The sequence below is a fragment of the Manacus vitellinus genome, unplaced genomic scaffold (assembly GCF_001715985.3).
Source record: "Manacus vitellinus isolate BGI_N305 unplaced genomic scaffold, ASM171598v3 scaffold_15_pilon, whole genome shotgun sequence".
NCBI classification, from domain to species: Eukaryota; Metazoa; Chordata; class Aves; order Passeriformes; family Pipridae; genus Manacus; species Manacus vitellinus.
Genome location: NW_021939122.1, coordinates 2,779,619 through 2,794,270, shown reverse-complemented (window position 1 = coordinate 2,794,270; position 14,652 = coordinate 2,779,619). Strand labels below are relative to the sequence as shown.

The 14,652-nt window shown below is 36.6% G+C and overlaps 1 protein-coding gene across 3 annotated transcripts; it reads left to right on the top strand.

The window, feature by feature from the left end:
* The first annotated feature begins 200 nt into the window (after positions 1-200).
* Positions 201-14,173, top strand: SAMD8 (sterile alpha motif domain containing 8). 3 transcript variants are annotated; one of them, XM_018068990.2, is made up of 7 exons: positions 201-379; positions 4,179-4,275; positions 6,387-6,994; positions 8,793-8,888; positions 9,536-9,653; positions 10,453-10,603; positions 11,550-14,173. In XM_018068990.2, the coding sequence occupies exons 3-7, from the start codon at positions 6,420-6,422 to the stop codon at positions 11,852-11,854; spliced, it is 1,245 nt and encodes a 414-aa protein (XP_017924479.1). In that variant the 5' UTR covers positions 201-379; positions 4,179-4,275; positions 6,387-6,419; the 3' UTR covers positions 11,855-14,173. The 3 variants fall into 3 exon arrangements, with proteins under 3 accessions (XP_017924479.1, XP_017924481.1, XP_017924480.1); XM_018068992.2 differs by lacking the exon at positions 4,179-4,275; XM_018068991.2 differs by lacking the exon at positions 201-379 and having other exon boundaries at positions 4,069-4,275; positions 6,390-6,994.
* Positions 14,174-14,652: the final 479 nt, after the last annotated feature.

Below are 14,652 nucleotides of genomic sequence, written 5' to 3'. Positions count from 1 at the left end.
CAAAAGGGTAGATTTTTTTCGGCTCTGTAAGTTAATGGAAGAAGCGGCAAATGACAAGTAGTTTTAACGTTCACATATTTATTGGTTTGTAAGAAGTTGAAGTCCCATGGCTTTGTATTTGAGGCTTCAGTTTGCAAAATTAATTTGATAAAAATGCAACATGCATTTTGCGTTGTAAGATGACTTGATGGAAGATTCCACTTGGCCAAGTCTGCTCTGTGTCCGCAGAGGTCCCTCATGCAGCTGGACAGGAAGCCTGTGCCACCTCCACAGAGCAGCTGATCATGCTGTGCTCTGGAGTGGCAAGAGCTGACGACAGTTTCTGGCATTTAAGTGCCCCTCGTGTTTGATAGGGGGTGCCTCTTGCTGGATATAAGAGGTAAGGAAATTCCTGTGGTCTTGTTCTTCCTTTTGCTTTCTCTGATACAGAGAAAAGGTAGAATTAACCTGCAGGATTAGCATGAAGTGATTTTTGTACTAAGTGGAAGGAATTTCTTTGGGAAGTTTTGTAAATTTTTGTTGTGTTAGTGCTGCTTAGATGTGAAGGAAATGTTTTGTGGATTAGTTAAGTGCAAGAATTTAAATTATCTTGTTTGATGTTCTGTGAGATCTTTTTACTGGCTGATTGGGGTGTTATTTTGGTAGAATACAATTAAAAACACAGCTTGGCCTAGGATTTGCAATCTTTCTGGTTCTGTGCTATCACTTTTCTTTGTACAGAGCTCAGTTTTGCAGCCTGTTATGCTGGTTGAGATCCAGTAACCATATTACATTACATATGTTTGTTTGATAATTGTGTACCTTTTAAAAGCTTTTTATTTCTTATTTATTTTGATGCATCTAAAATGAGGAAGGCTACTAGATTTTCACTAGACTAGAAAGATGAGGTGGTAAATGATTGTGGAGAGTAACAGCTTCAGATATTGTTCTGGTATTCATTTGGATGGAGAGATTGTTCATGTCTTTCCCTATTCTGAGATGAGGGTGTGGGATAAAAGGGGGAAGACAAACCTGAGGTGTGTTACTACTAAGTTGTGTAGGGATAAAGAGCAGCCAACATTCTGTTACAAGATGGATATTCTATTTCTTGAAGCTGGAGCCAAAGTACTTGACACCTGATATTTAGCATGTGAAATGTTCAAGAGCTTGTACAAATATTAATGAAATACTGTGAATTACATCCTATGATAAGTGGTGGAGTACTTGATCAGTTGTTTAAAAATCACTTGTGTGTGCCTTGAATTATGTCAGTAGGATAAAAAATGTTTTGTTAGGTGGTTAGTAGATTAGGAGTTGAGCTGCTCTTAGTGTTCACTTGAGTGTAATACAACCTGTTTGGCTCAATGAGGTGTAAAAATAAGGGAGCAATATGCATGCTGTTCAGTTTGCTGCAATATGTAACTGCACTTAGTGGTTCTTAAGACAAATATGTTTGCCTTTCAGGACTTTCTGTAGTAGCTGCTATCAGTCTTGCATTGAGGTGTCCCAACAGAAGGACTGCTAAGCGTCTAGAGCTAATATTTGATCCACATGCTACACTTCCACAAATATTTCTCAAAAAACTCATCTTCCTTGATGGCTTGAAACTCAAGACTAAACTAGTGTTACTTTAAGAGATTTCTTATCTTGCATTCAGTTTCAGTTAGTGACTTTGAGTACAGTTAAGCTACCTCTGATAATCTCATGTATGATAGCAAAGGTCTTAGTGCTATGCATGAAGGCAAGTTTTACAGGAATATTTCTACATTTGAAATCATTGCATTCTTACTTCATGAGACTACCCAATTTTTTGGTCTCATGGTGGGTATTGTGCTGTGTTTGATCGATTTTATATATAGTATGGTAAGCATTGTATTTAAAAACTCTTGAAAAATCATGTATTGTTTTTGCAAGTGTTGTTTTTATCCTTTTGTTTATAAGATACCGTACTATATCTGGTGGCATTTAGAAGGTAGTGATTAAGTCACTGTGTGCTATATGGCAGTGAAATCTTTGGTACTATTTGCTTTAAATAAGCACTGAAGAACTCAGAGTTTCCAGGAAGAGGAGGTGACAGGCTTCTGATGCAAGTCAGCAGAGTATCCAAGACTTTTGCTGCATAACAAGGCAGTGCTGTGTGTTCTTTTTGCAGAGGAGCATTACTAAGTTGGTATGTGACAGTAGCCTTACTATTGCGGGCTGGCTCAGCACATGTTTTTGTGTATAGCTTTTTTGTGCTGGGGAGCAAGGCCTCAAACACGGGTCTTGCCCACATTGCAAAACAGCTTTGGCACAGAATAACTTTTCCCCTGAGGTGTGAGATGTGCTCCAGGGCCAGCAGATGCAGCAAAGGAGGGGCTGAGTTGGAATTGCCTGTATTCAAGCTTCAGCTTGAAACCTTCCACTAAGAGATGTAGGTTAAATCACTTGAAATCTGATATTCTTCAGCATCCCTCCTAAAATTCCTCTCAAGGATGGTGGGAATTGAACCTAGGGGAAAAAAAAATCAAGAGGCATGTCAAGAAGGCTCTTCCAGGTACATGAGGGCAGGTGGTGAAGCAGTAAATGGTGCTGTTAGAGTTTTGCATGTGTGTCTGGAATAAACAAAACCAGTCAGCATTCTGCTAACTGCCGTGGACATAACTAGGATCATGTTTAACCCCTCAGCTATGATTGTGGTGTAATCAGGTTTTGTTTCTGTAACAAGTTTGCACACATGTTAGTGTGATATTAATACTACTTTTCCTTGGCTAGAGTAGTGATAAGCAGATTCAACTTTACACATTTTTACCTCAATATATTTTCTCAAAGTCGGTAAGCTAGGAAAGTCAGGACTTACTGGTGGACTGGCAGTAGTTCAATAAAGGGAAACATGATAGAATCATGGATAATTATTTTGAGAGAGGTTAATTTTCCATATTTAAATGTACACCTATACTTTTTACACTGAGCCTCTCAGAGGCATCTCATTTCTTAAAATGCCCTAACCAAATTGTAGGAATGTTCATAGCTCATAAAGTAACATTTTTCTTTTAAAAAAGTAAATCCTTATACACATACAGTTCGTATTCAGCTGTGTTCATGCTGTTAATTGAAAGGCTGGGGAAGGAAAATGGGACACATGATACATACTGTTGATGAGCTTGCTAAGCGTAAGTCACAGTACCAGGAAAGTAATCAAGTAGCAGGATACAGACATTGCTGCAATGTCAGGTGAAAAGTATATTTTGCCCTCTGACACTTAAGTCTGTGCTTGCTTTGTGTTATCATGCATGTTATTCATCAATAAATAATGTTATCCTATATTTGGCTTCAGCAATAATACCAGTAATGTGGAAGGCAAGGTAGTTACCAGTGCTGTTTTCTTTCAGAAGACAGGTACAGTTATCCAGTCCCTTCTGCCATGTTAGTCTGGTGTAACAGCCTGATGGTGTTGTAAATGTTATGTAGCATTCTTCAGCTTCAAAAATGAACAGGAGCAATTGGACACAGGGATACATATTGTATTCCAGGTGGTATGATTAAAGTGTAAAAAGCACTTCCCCTGAAAAAGTATGGAAGTGGCACTAATTGAGTAGTCTGAAGAGGAAGGCAGTTTCAGTGTTCAACGAAATGGCCTTGTCATCAAACAGTACTGAACTTTACTGTTGCTGTTGAGAAGAAATTAGCTACAAGCTGTGTGTTTAAATTTGTATTTTTTGTTGATTTCTTTGTCTGTTCCAGTTGGTTAAAGGTCTTGTCACTGACGGGGTTTAAAAACAGGAGCTGGTCCTATCAGCTGCATCTTGAGGTTAACGTAGAATTTCTCCCAGGTCAAGCCCATAGTGACCTTTGATGGGTATGTTCATTGCGCATTTGGAAGGATTTTATTCTGGCAGTGCCACATGAAGAAAGACAAGGCTGCTATTAGGCTTACTTGACTTATGACAAATGAACAGAATTCTCTTAGGTTAGGGAGAGTTTCCTCCTTTTGTCCTCAGAAGTTGCTTTGGTTAGAAGACAAATCAGTAAATTGAGCGTATTTGCAGTGAGTCTACGTTCACTGCTTTTAGAAAACTTATGATGATTACTATGTTATAAAAAAACTGTGATTAACAACTTTTTAAAAAGTATTTCGTCTGTGTTTCTGAGTAAGGAAAGTTGGAGGTTCAGATAAGCAACTCAAGCTTGTTTGTTTTTACTGGATTTTTTGGGTTTAGGATAAGAATAATGTTGATAACACACTGATGTTTTAGCTGCTGTGAAGTGATGCTTGACCCTAAGTCAAGGAATTTTTGATTTCCCCCGCTCTGCCAGGTAAGCAGTTGTAGTGTGCATCACTTGTCTTTCTTGGGTGTTATTTGTCTCTCTTTGTTATTTTCATCTTTCATTATATTTTACTTGATTATTAAACTGTTTGTGGGCAAATGGCTGCATGGCAGTTAGTTGCCACTACAGGTTAAACAGCAACCCTGAAGTAAGATAAAAATATGTAATACAAAAAAGGTCAATTAACAGATTATTAATTGCAAATTAAATGTAATAATTTCTTAGCTGCCTGAGCAAAGTAATTGTTACACTTGTTTTGAGTCAGACTTTCAAAAATAGTGAGATAATGTAAAAATGAGAACATACCCTTTTATATGGAGAAGGATGCATATGGTATATCCAGATATTCTGGTAGGTTTTTTATAGATTTTTTGGCAACTATTTAAATCAAAGTATTAAAGCTTATATACATATTGACTGTATATAGAGTTTTGAGAAATTAAAGCTATGAATCAAGTACATGTTGTTAATATACAATCAACTCCTGAGAGAATATCCTAAGAAGTATCACACCCTTGATTATTTTAGAAGGGCAAGTTTGATTTGTGTGCTTGTTTTTCTTCTAAAATATTACTTTTGCACTGCTGGGAAATTCCATTAGACAAATTGAATCTTCTCTGATACAGTATAAAATTGTTCATGGTTCTGTTAGATGAAAGCCAGAAGAAAAAGTTGCATCCAATAATTATATTAAGAGCAAAATAGGTACTATACCTCCTTAAAAAGAGAAGTGAGAAGGAAAGAGCTGCTGTTTTTGAAAGAGCTGTGCCTCTGAAAAAGATATAGAACTCTGCTGAATATTCATTATGGGTTTGAGTACCAGTTTACTATACACAGAAGCTAAATAATAGATTAAATACACTGTTTCTTTGCTTTCATTCCGAAAGCCTTGATTGATGCATGTGACACTAGTGTATTGTACTCTCTTGTATTTTCTGAGATTTGGTTGGCATGATTGAAGCATTCTAGTTAATTAGGCTGTTTTTTCGAGTACAAAAGAGCTGTGAAATTGTAGCTGTTTCTTCGATGGTAGCTGTGCATGAGCCACCAAATATAAATTATGCACAAATCCATTCCGTACTGCTGTGGGTCTTAAATATTGCATAAACTTTTCAGTACTTTTACTTCACTGGTAGCCTTTCAAAGTTTTGTAATGTATTCCATGTAATGTCCTGTAGTTAACTTTTTTCTGGTTGTTGTTCTGGTGACTCGTCACCATCATGTGACTAAAATGTTGCTGAGCTGTCTCTCCTTCCTTCAAGCACTATTCTATAGTCAGGAACACAATTACTGAGAAATCTGTATAAAGAGAATACATCTCTTCTGGTTTTGGTGTGTTACTATGTTATCTACTAGCACATCACTTTTAAAGATGCTTTGAAATCGAAGCAAATGCTTAATTTCTTGTAATGTTATTTTTGAAAGCTGAATATTTTAAAGAATTCACAATACAGTAAGTGTCTAAATTACTGAGATCAAACAAAGATAGAAATATGATGATTGTACCATCAACATAGAACTAAGATACTTCAGGTCAATATTATTGTAGATATCTAGGTTTACTTGGAAGCAAATGGAGGGAAAATGTCATGCCACCAAAGCATCAGTATATATTTTAAAACAGTGGAATATATTGGACCAGTAATGTGTTATTTCAGCTATAATTCAATTTTGCATGGTTGCTGGCTCTACTTTCTTGCATAGTTGATGAACTGCAAGCAGTGGAAAAGACTAATGATTGAGCTGGTGGTCAAACAGAGTAGTATTTAGTTTTCATTACCTATTGTAATTTATAATTTTGTTTAAATAAATAAATCTGAGATGGGTAAAGTATACTAGATATGTATAGGAAATATTCTGCTTCTTCTAAGCTTTAAATTTCTACTTAGGAGCAAAGGAGATAATCCTAATTTAGTTTTGCTTGAATAAAAAAAATTTTCAAAGCATTTTTGTATTACCTGAGAAATTGTGTCAGGTTTTTAACTGTCTCTTATAGAAAAAGTGTTGGGCTAATTAAGCATCTAAAATTGCACAAAAGACACTGGCATTTCTGTAATCTTTGATAAACATTGTGGTCTTGTCTCCTTCTGGGGTATCAGCAGGTCAGTTTGATTGGTGGATAAAGAGGGACCATGGCAGGCAATAACCAGCTTTGCATTCGACGTTGGACTACCAAGAATGTGGCCAAGTGGCTGAAGGAAGAAGGTTTCTGTGAATATGTGGATGTTCTGTGCAATAGACATAGGCTGGATGGAATCACACTGCTGACACTTACTGAGTACGATCTACGATCCCCTCCACTGGAAATCAAGGTCCTGGGGGATATCAAGAGACTAATGCTGTCCATACGCAAACTGCAGAAGCAACATCTCGACGTCCTGGAAGAGCTGGGTTACAACAGTGACAGTCACCTTGGCACAGTGTGCCCAGCTGGTTCCCTGCAGGGTACAGACTGGTTTTGTAATGGTGAAGTACCCCGGGACTATGATGGACTGATGACTGACCTGAATGGTGATCAGTACCAGTATGCAAACGGAAAGAACAAACATGCCACACGGAGACTGGACCCCGAGTACTGGAAGACAGTTTTAAGTTGTGTGTATGTTTTCATAGTGTTTGGCTTTACATCATTCGTTATGGTTATAGTGCATGAGCGAGTACCTGACATGCAAACATATCCACCTCTACCAGACATATTTCTAGACAGGTAAGAAATTTTCTTTTAGAACAAAATAGTAACTTTATGGTTAAAATACAGGCTGTCTTTTCTTTGTTTTCAGAGTTTCATTCGCTCTAGAAGACACCTCTGCAAAATACTAATTAGAGTGTAGTAAATCATTCTGGTAAGATTGAAATGCACCTCAGTTGGATGCAGAGATTTAGTCTTAGGAGAAAATAAACTGAGCTGTTATTCTACTGAGTTTATATTTAATTTAAATCTTTAGCTCATCACAGCACAGGAATTAATTCATCTATCCTCACTTTCTAGTAAAAAGGATGGTGGTCAGCTGGCATAGGTAGGCAGCCATATGCATTTTCTGAAATGCAGTTGCTGCTATGAAGCTTAACATGTAGAAAATGTAGAAATATAGAAAATATAGAAATATATAAAAATATAGAAAATATAGAAAAACTTTTGATGAAGGAATATTTTATTCTACCAATGAGCAAGGAATTGAAAGGGAATGACATTGATACTGCATTTTTGCTATCTCCCCACTGTCAGCTTGTTGAAGATGGTCTAGGGAAACTCTGAAGCAGAATGAATAAACCAGCATCTGTTTTAACCATAGGGTATCTGTGTACTAAACCACTGTTGTGACTTATGCAGTGCCTACTCAGTTTTTTAAACAAAAAATATTGTACTTCAGGCAAAAAGAGACACAATAGCAAAGGTCAAATTCGAGTCATTGCCTACAGATTATTGAATTAAAGGATAAATGCTCCCTTTGAGGAAGTGCACTTGCACCATAGAGAACTTAACTGCTTAGAGAGTTTTAAAAGGCAAGCTAAACTGTTTAAAAGTTCAGTCTTTTTGATCTACTTATTCCTGCCAGTAATTTCCATTTTCATTAATGGCTTTCAAGAAGTCAGTAGGAGTCTAATCTTTTGACTAAGTGTGCAGAATCCCCCCATAATTTATATATAACGCAGCAAGGATGTACCACATCCAGCAGAGTCAAAGAGAGGAGAGAGAACAGGAGCTATTTTGTTCCCAGGGTGCTACCATGGTATTCAGTGGGCAGGAGGATGGGGAGGTCAGAAAGCAGCAGCTGACAAAACAATGAGAGAGGATTACTACAGAGCTCATATTTGAGCAGCGCTTTGCTACTCTTTTGTATCAGGGGGAGCACAAGACTATGAGCAGCAACCTCTCTTGAAATCTGTTGATCTGTATTTTGGTGATTGCAGAGTAGAAATTTTTACTAGTGCCATGTGTGTACAGGAAAGACTTGAAAATTGTTTTCAAAATTTCACTGATAATCACTACATGCAGACCTTCTAGCCTTCCTTGTCAAAAGATTTATTTGCCCTGACACTTTTCTGTGCAGTTTTGCTTCATTACAAGTATTTAGGATTTTAGGCTTTGCAGCATTTCATGAATTGTGTTGACATGGCATTCTTAGAAGCATAAGCAGCATAATTGACATGATGCAAGTTTGTGTCAGAATGAAAAAGGTTGTTGGGAAACAATGGAACACATCCTGTCAGTAAATCACATATGTAAATTAAGAGAGCATACTAAAGATTTTCTCTGACTTAGTGAATTCTGTGTAAATGTCTGCGGGAAATACATTATTAAAAAGGAGATAATGTAATTAAAAATATTTCAAATTCTATTTCATTCAGTCTAACAAAAGAATTTTTGGCTGTAATTTATACTATTGTCAGATGAATGCAAATTAGTTTTGAGGATAGAACTTTATATGCCCTTATTTTCAAGACTGAGACTAGGAAAAAAATTAAGCCTTTGTATAAACTTTCTTGCTTTGTCCTTTTTTTAGTGTCCCTAGGATACCATGGGCTTTTGCTATGACTGAAGTATGTGGAGTAATTCTTTGCTACATTTGGCTGCTGGTTCTTCTGCTTCACAAACACAGGTAGAGTATATAAAATCCAAATTAACTGGTACTTTGATTCAGAAGAAGACCTGTAATGAGAATTTACAATGATTGTTTAAGAGAATCCATTCAGTAAAAATCTTGTCAGCTCCTAGTATGTCCCTGTTAAAATGGATTAGGGAGGATTGAATCAAGAATGATGATTTGTGAATCTTTTAGAGGAGTAATCTGAATTTGCTTTTCTACCATATTTATAAGTAATTTCCTTCAGAAGATATATATTTTTTTTTCAGAGACTTGTCAGTCTATACTCTTCTACTGTAACAATTTTTGTCTATAAGAAAATCCTACGAGAATGAATTTCCACAGTTTGCTTTCACTGAGAGTAGAAAACGCTTTTGTGTGCATGCATATTTTAAGTTAAATTTTTACTGGTTTATTGATTTTTGTTAATTTGCCAACAAAAGGTATGAGTGCCAAAGCTTTTGGTACTTTTTGGTGAGAGTAAACTTGCTACAGTGACTCACTCTATCGTGTGTAACCATATCTTGACAATACTACTTAATGTAAAAAATATATTGTAAAACTTGCAGCAGTGATGAAGGGACATCATGGGATTAGGTTGGGGTGAGGTGAAATGTTTTATCATAACTTTCCTGGTTCCAGTTCCTGTGTACTTTTCCCAGATCCATACTCCTGCGCAGGCTGTGCAGCCTCATGGGGACAGTGTTCTTACTACGTTGCATTACAATGTTTGTTACCTCACTCTCGGTGCCAGGCCAGCACTTGCAGTGTACTGGAAAGGTAAAAACTTAATCATATCTAACTTTTTTTTTTTTTTTAAAGGAAACAGAATTTAAAGCATTTTAAGATTGTTGTGACTACAGTGTTAGATGTGTGTTTTTTAAGAACAACATGTTTCTCTCCTGTTTCCTTCCATGCCCCTGCATTAATTACCATATGCAGGCAAGCATCCTTAGGGGTCTTAGAAACACTTGCCACTTTGAGAGGATATAGTTAGTTGGGGAAGGGTGTTCAGAATATTTCACAGTGTAAACCAGAGAGAATACACTGAAGTGTGCACTTAAGATACTGACTTCATGAAGAAAGGCTGAAAGGGGAGTAATTGCTTCTTTGTCTTGTTGAATGCATGGTTTTGAAAAAGACCCCAACAAACTGTTATTATTTCACCCCTTCTCATAAGGGATATTCCATAGAACATGGGATTTTATGGTTTCATCCTAACTTTTAGTTAAGAGAGGTTTGAGCTGAACAAATTGAAAACTTGACAATAGGGAAGATGAATACATTCAAAAAAAGTTGGCAGACTCTGTGGGTAAATCACTTGCAACAAAGTACTTGCTCTGAATTCCAGTATTCATCAGAGGTATGATGAATACAATTAGTAATTGTTGTTACTAATGTGACTCAGTGCCACAGCACATCCAAAGATGTGCTAACCTGCATTTTAATAAATATTTAAATATCACACAACGTGATAAATGGTATTAAACGTATGTAGTGCGATACAAGTAACTTTAAGGACATACTGTTTGGGCAGTGGGATTGGAACTTAGTAAAGGTTAATGTCACTGTTTTTTAGTTGTATGGCAATGTTTGGGCAAAACTCCAGCGGGCATTTGCAATATGGAGTGGCTTTGGAATGACTCTGACTGGAGTACACACCTGTGGAGACTATATGTTCAGTGGGCACACTGTCGTCCTGACCATGCTCAACTTCTTTGTCACAGAATGTAAGTACAGAGTGTCAATACTCAAATGTCTGCAAGTATTAAGAATATGTACTGCTTGCTGTCAGCCAGGGGTGTGACAGTGTAAATATTTAAATGTCCTCAAGTATTAAAGAGTGTCTGCTCCTTGACTTCGTCAAAAATTTCAGAGTGCAACATTTAAGCAAACAAATACAAATTCAGATTCCTGTGCTCATTCTCAGGTTTGTGACAGTGGACTTGCAGACAGGAAAGGAACACCACCACCTGGATTAATGAGGGGATGAATAGGGCACTTGAATTAATGTGTGAGCCAAGACATGACAAAGGTTTTCTGGCTTGCTACTGGGAGAGTACTGGGGAAGATATTAAAGTTGTCTGTTGCCATACACTCCCCTGGGTATCTGCCACTGACCTCTGTCAGCCAAAACACCTGGCTAGGGGGCCATATGTTTAGTATCATCTGTAAAGCCCAAATACCAAGCCTCAAAATGTGTGAGAATATATGAAACAGTGGTACTCTTCTGTAAATACCAAGTGTGACTCGATACATAATATAGCAAGAAAAGATAATTAGTTTGAGTTCACCCACGATGGATTGATTGCAACAACAGTAATGTATGTTTTGTTACATTTTCCCCCTTACAACATAGAAAATGGCTGATTTTCATTAAAACAAGTTGGTTGAACAAAGGATTTTGCTTTGCAGGATCCTAAGCTATTTTAGGATGCTCTATTAATCCAGAAATGCATTGTAAATGAAGTCATGAAGTAATAGACATATATAACTTATTGGTTGTTTTGGTTGGATTTACAGGACCTCTATACAGTATTTCCAAATAAAGACAGTCATTTCATGACATTTTTAGATGAAAAGTCTCTATAAAAATGTCAAATGTCCAGGTCTGGATTTTGTAGTGACCCAGATTTTTGAGACATTCAAAGTTAATCATTTTCTGTTTTTTCCTAGATACGCCAAGGAGCTGGAACTTCTTGCACACCTTGTCCTGGGTCCTGAATCTCTTTGGAATCTTCTTCATTTTGGCTGCACATGAACATTATTCTATAGACGTATTCATTGCCTTTTACATCACTACAAGACTCTTTTTGTATTACCACACGTTGGCTAATACTAGAGCGTATCAACAGAGCAGGAGAGCAAGGATCTGGTTTCCAATGTTTTCTTTTTTTGAATGCAATGTTAATGGTACTGTTCCCAATGAGTATTGCTGGCCCTTTTCAAACCCTGCCATACTGAAAAGATTGATTGGCTGAAGACTACGTGGGTCAGTTCAGATTTTTATGAAGCATTATGACTAAGATCCTGCAGGGCTAGCTGGGGGGGCGGAAGACAAATAACATTTTTCACTCCATGATCTCCTCCTCCTTGCCTTGTTTCTGAGATTCTTAGCCATCAAATGGGGTTCTCATACTTCACAGGGATGTGCTTTGTTTTCTTTCTGTGAAAATAGAAAACAATGCAGGGACGGGTACAGGCTGTCAATGAACCATGACTACAAACCAGAATACTTTTACCCTTAGTAAGGTTCTGTGTGAATGTTTGTGAAGTTTAACCTAAATATGTGCTTGCATTGAATATAATACACCCTTTACAGGTCCAAATAATCTCTGTTACCTGGATGGCAGCCTTTAGATATACTGACTAAAAAATTAGAACTTTATGAAGTCTTTGACAAAGCAGCATAGTTTCTTGATGAAAGGGTCTCTTAACTGTTAAATAACAAGTCTTAAAGTGTAATTGACAGTCTGCATACAGGTTGCCAAAAATGAAAGTCTGCCTTGTGGCTATGCAGTGATGATATTTTTTTTAATAAGAATTTATTTAGTCTAGTCTATCAGTTGTCTGTATGGTTGTTCTATCACTTGAAAGTTTTCTCTTTTGTGTTTAAATGAGTTAAAGTAAATGGAACAGCCACTGAAAGTAAAGATAACTTAGCTTTAGTGAGTTTAAAGCCACAAAGTAACTTTTGTGTGGTTTTAATTGCTTTATCTCCAAACCTGTGCATGCTTTTCAGGAACAGCTCTTTCACATTGGAAAACCAGAACAATTGTCTTCGTGTATCTTACTGTCCCATAAATGGATGGGAAAAATGCATGTAGTAACTCTTTCGGGAAAAGTAATAATAGTGAGTGTTGGATATAGTGCTCATATTGATGTATGTTTTAGCACTCTGGTGTCAACAATATGGTGAATATCTCTAGATATATATATATGCACAGTATATTTGTTTATATATATAAACACACAGTATATGTTTTTCTAACAAGTATGAAAAGAGACTGGTTCTTAAATTAAGTTGCTCATTTACTATCCTGAAAGAGAAAAGTACCAAGGTTTGCTTGTTAAAGAAAACAAACCACAACCCACCACAAAACATCCTCCAAACCCTCAAAGCAACACTCCAAGTCTGTAATGCATAAGCAAGGACACACAGCTGGTGATCTGTTATGCAGTGGATTGTAAGGGGACAATACTAATGTTGGCTATTGAGTTGTAGGCTGTTGAAATCAGATTTATGCTAAATGAAAACTGATAGGTACAAGGTGCAGATCATAAAAGTGGTATAGACCTTTTAATTTGATTATTGCAATTTCAGAATAGGTGATATGTGCAAAAGGTGGTGTAAGTCAGCTATAGTTCAGTTCCAGCTTGGTACAAGCTGACTTAATAAGTGCAACGTACTTGTGTGTGCATGGAAATGAATTCACTTGGAATTTGCCAGACAGTTTTGTATTCGGAGGTTTGTAACTTACTGAGGGCTGCTCCTTGCTGTATTGTGTTCCTTTTATAAACCTCGATTGTACTAACTTGACTATCTTACAGTCTTCATGGTATATTACTTTTGTAAATTACTTTAGCTCCTGTTCCACAGAGGAATTGTGCATCTTGAAGTACCTCTGCCAACTGTACTGAGCACATGTACATTGTACTATTCTGCAGACTTTTATATTTGTAACATTCCAATTTTCTACCAAAATTGCAGGTTTAATACTATATTGTTCAATCTGCCATAGCCTGGTGGCTCTTGCCATCCAAATTGGGGGAGTATGCTTACACTTAAGAAAAAAGGAGAAAATATTTTGAAATATTTAAATACTTGTCATTTGCTGTTCCTAACTTTCTGATTTCAGAAAGGCAATTTGAACATTCCTCTTGAGACTTTATAATGAAAGAGCTCTATTTGTTAATTTATTTGCCTTTGCAATGCACACACAGTTATGAATGCTATTTTTCTAAACTCTAGGAAACATCTGTTCTCAGAATGTGCAGGATTGTATCCTGAGTTATATGGAGAGGTATGCAATTAAATTTGCAAAGCTGTTGATTCCAAAAATAACCATCTGAGTGCTAATTGGCATAGCTGTGTCTAAACTGAAAAATTATTTTGCAACTTAGACATGCACGAGAGTTTTCAAGTACAGCCCAGTGTAGCAATGTTTACATAAAGTAAAGCTATCATTTCAATACTACTTTTTTAAAAAATGAAGTTCATATACTTTGAAACTTAAGGATTCTCTCTTTGTTCTAATTTAATTTTTCAAAGTCTGTTAAGTAAATTATGTTTTAAATCAGCATTGTCTATCATTGTTTTTTAAAGGACGCTTGCTCTGTTGTGCTGTTTCCCTTGATACTAAATATCTGAGTCCAAGATAAGTAGCATGAAGAGGTTGGTTTGTTAGTATTGGAGTGGGTTAAAATGTTGTCAGGATAATTGTTCTCTGCTATTTTGGAAACTCATTGTCTGTCTATAAACATGCAAGAGGAAGGCTTGAAATAGATAGAAAAATCTGGTCTTGCATGCAGAAGAACACAGGTTATTCTGTAAAGTTGATAATGTCAGCTTTATTGTTAATTAGATGGAAACAAGCTTAAAATTTTGTACCTCCTTTTGAAAGAGTCAGTGTTTTAAAAGCATTTTGCTGCTTCTGCTGCTGACAAGCACTTTTAAGTAAGAACAGCAGAGCATCACTGGGCCTGGGATTTATTGCTGAGTATGTTCATGGTTGTCCTTCTCCCTTATGTTCACACACCAATCTTTTTGCTGTTGTTT

What these genes read in the sequence shown, in the direction of transcription:
- SAMD8 (XM_018068992.2), top strand. Translation starts at nt 6,420, where the DNA reads ATGGCAGGCAATAACCAGCTTTGCATTCGACGTTGGACTACCAAGAAT. An exon ending in CTTCTGCTTCACAAACACAG is followed by an intron (nt 8,889 to 9,535) that starts GTAGAGTATATA and finishes TACTTTTCCCAG; the next exon opens with ATCCATACTCCTGCGCAGGC. An exon ending in CAACTTCTTTGTCACAGAAT is followed by an intron (nt 10,604 to 11,549) that starts GTAAGTACAGAG and finishes GTTTTTTCCTAG; the next exon opens with ATACGCCAAGGAGCTGGAAC.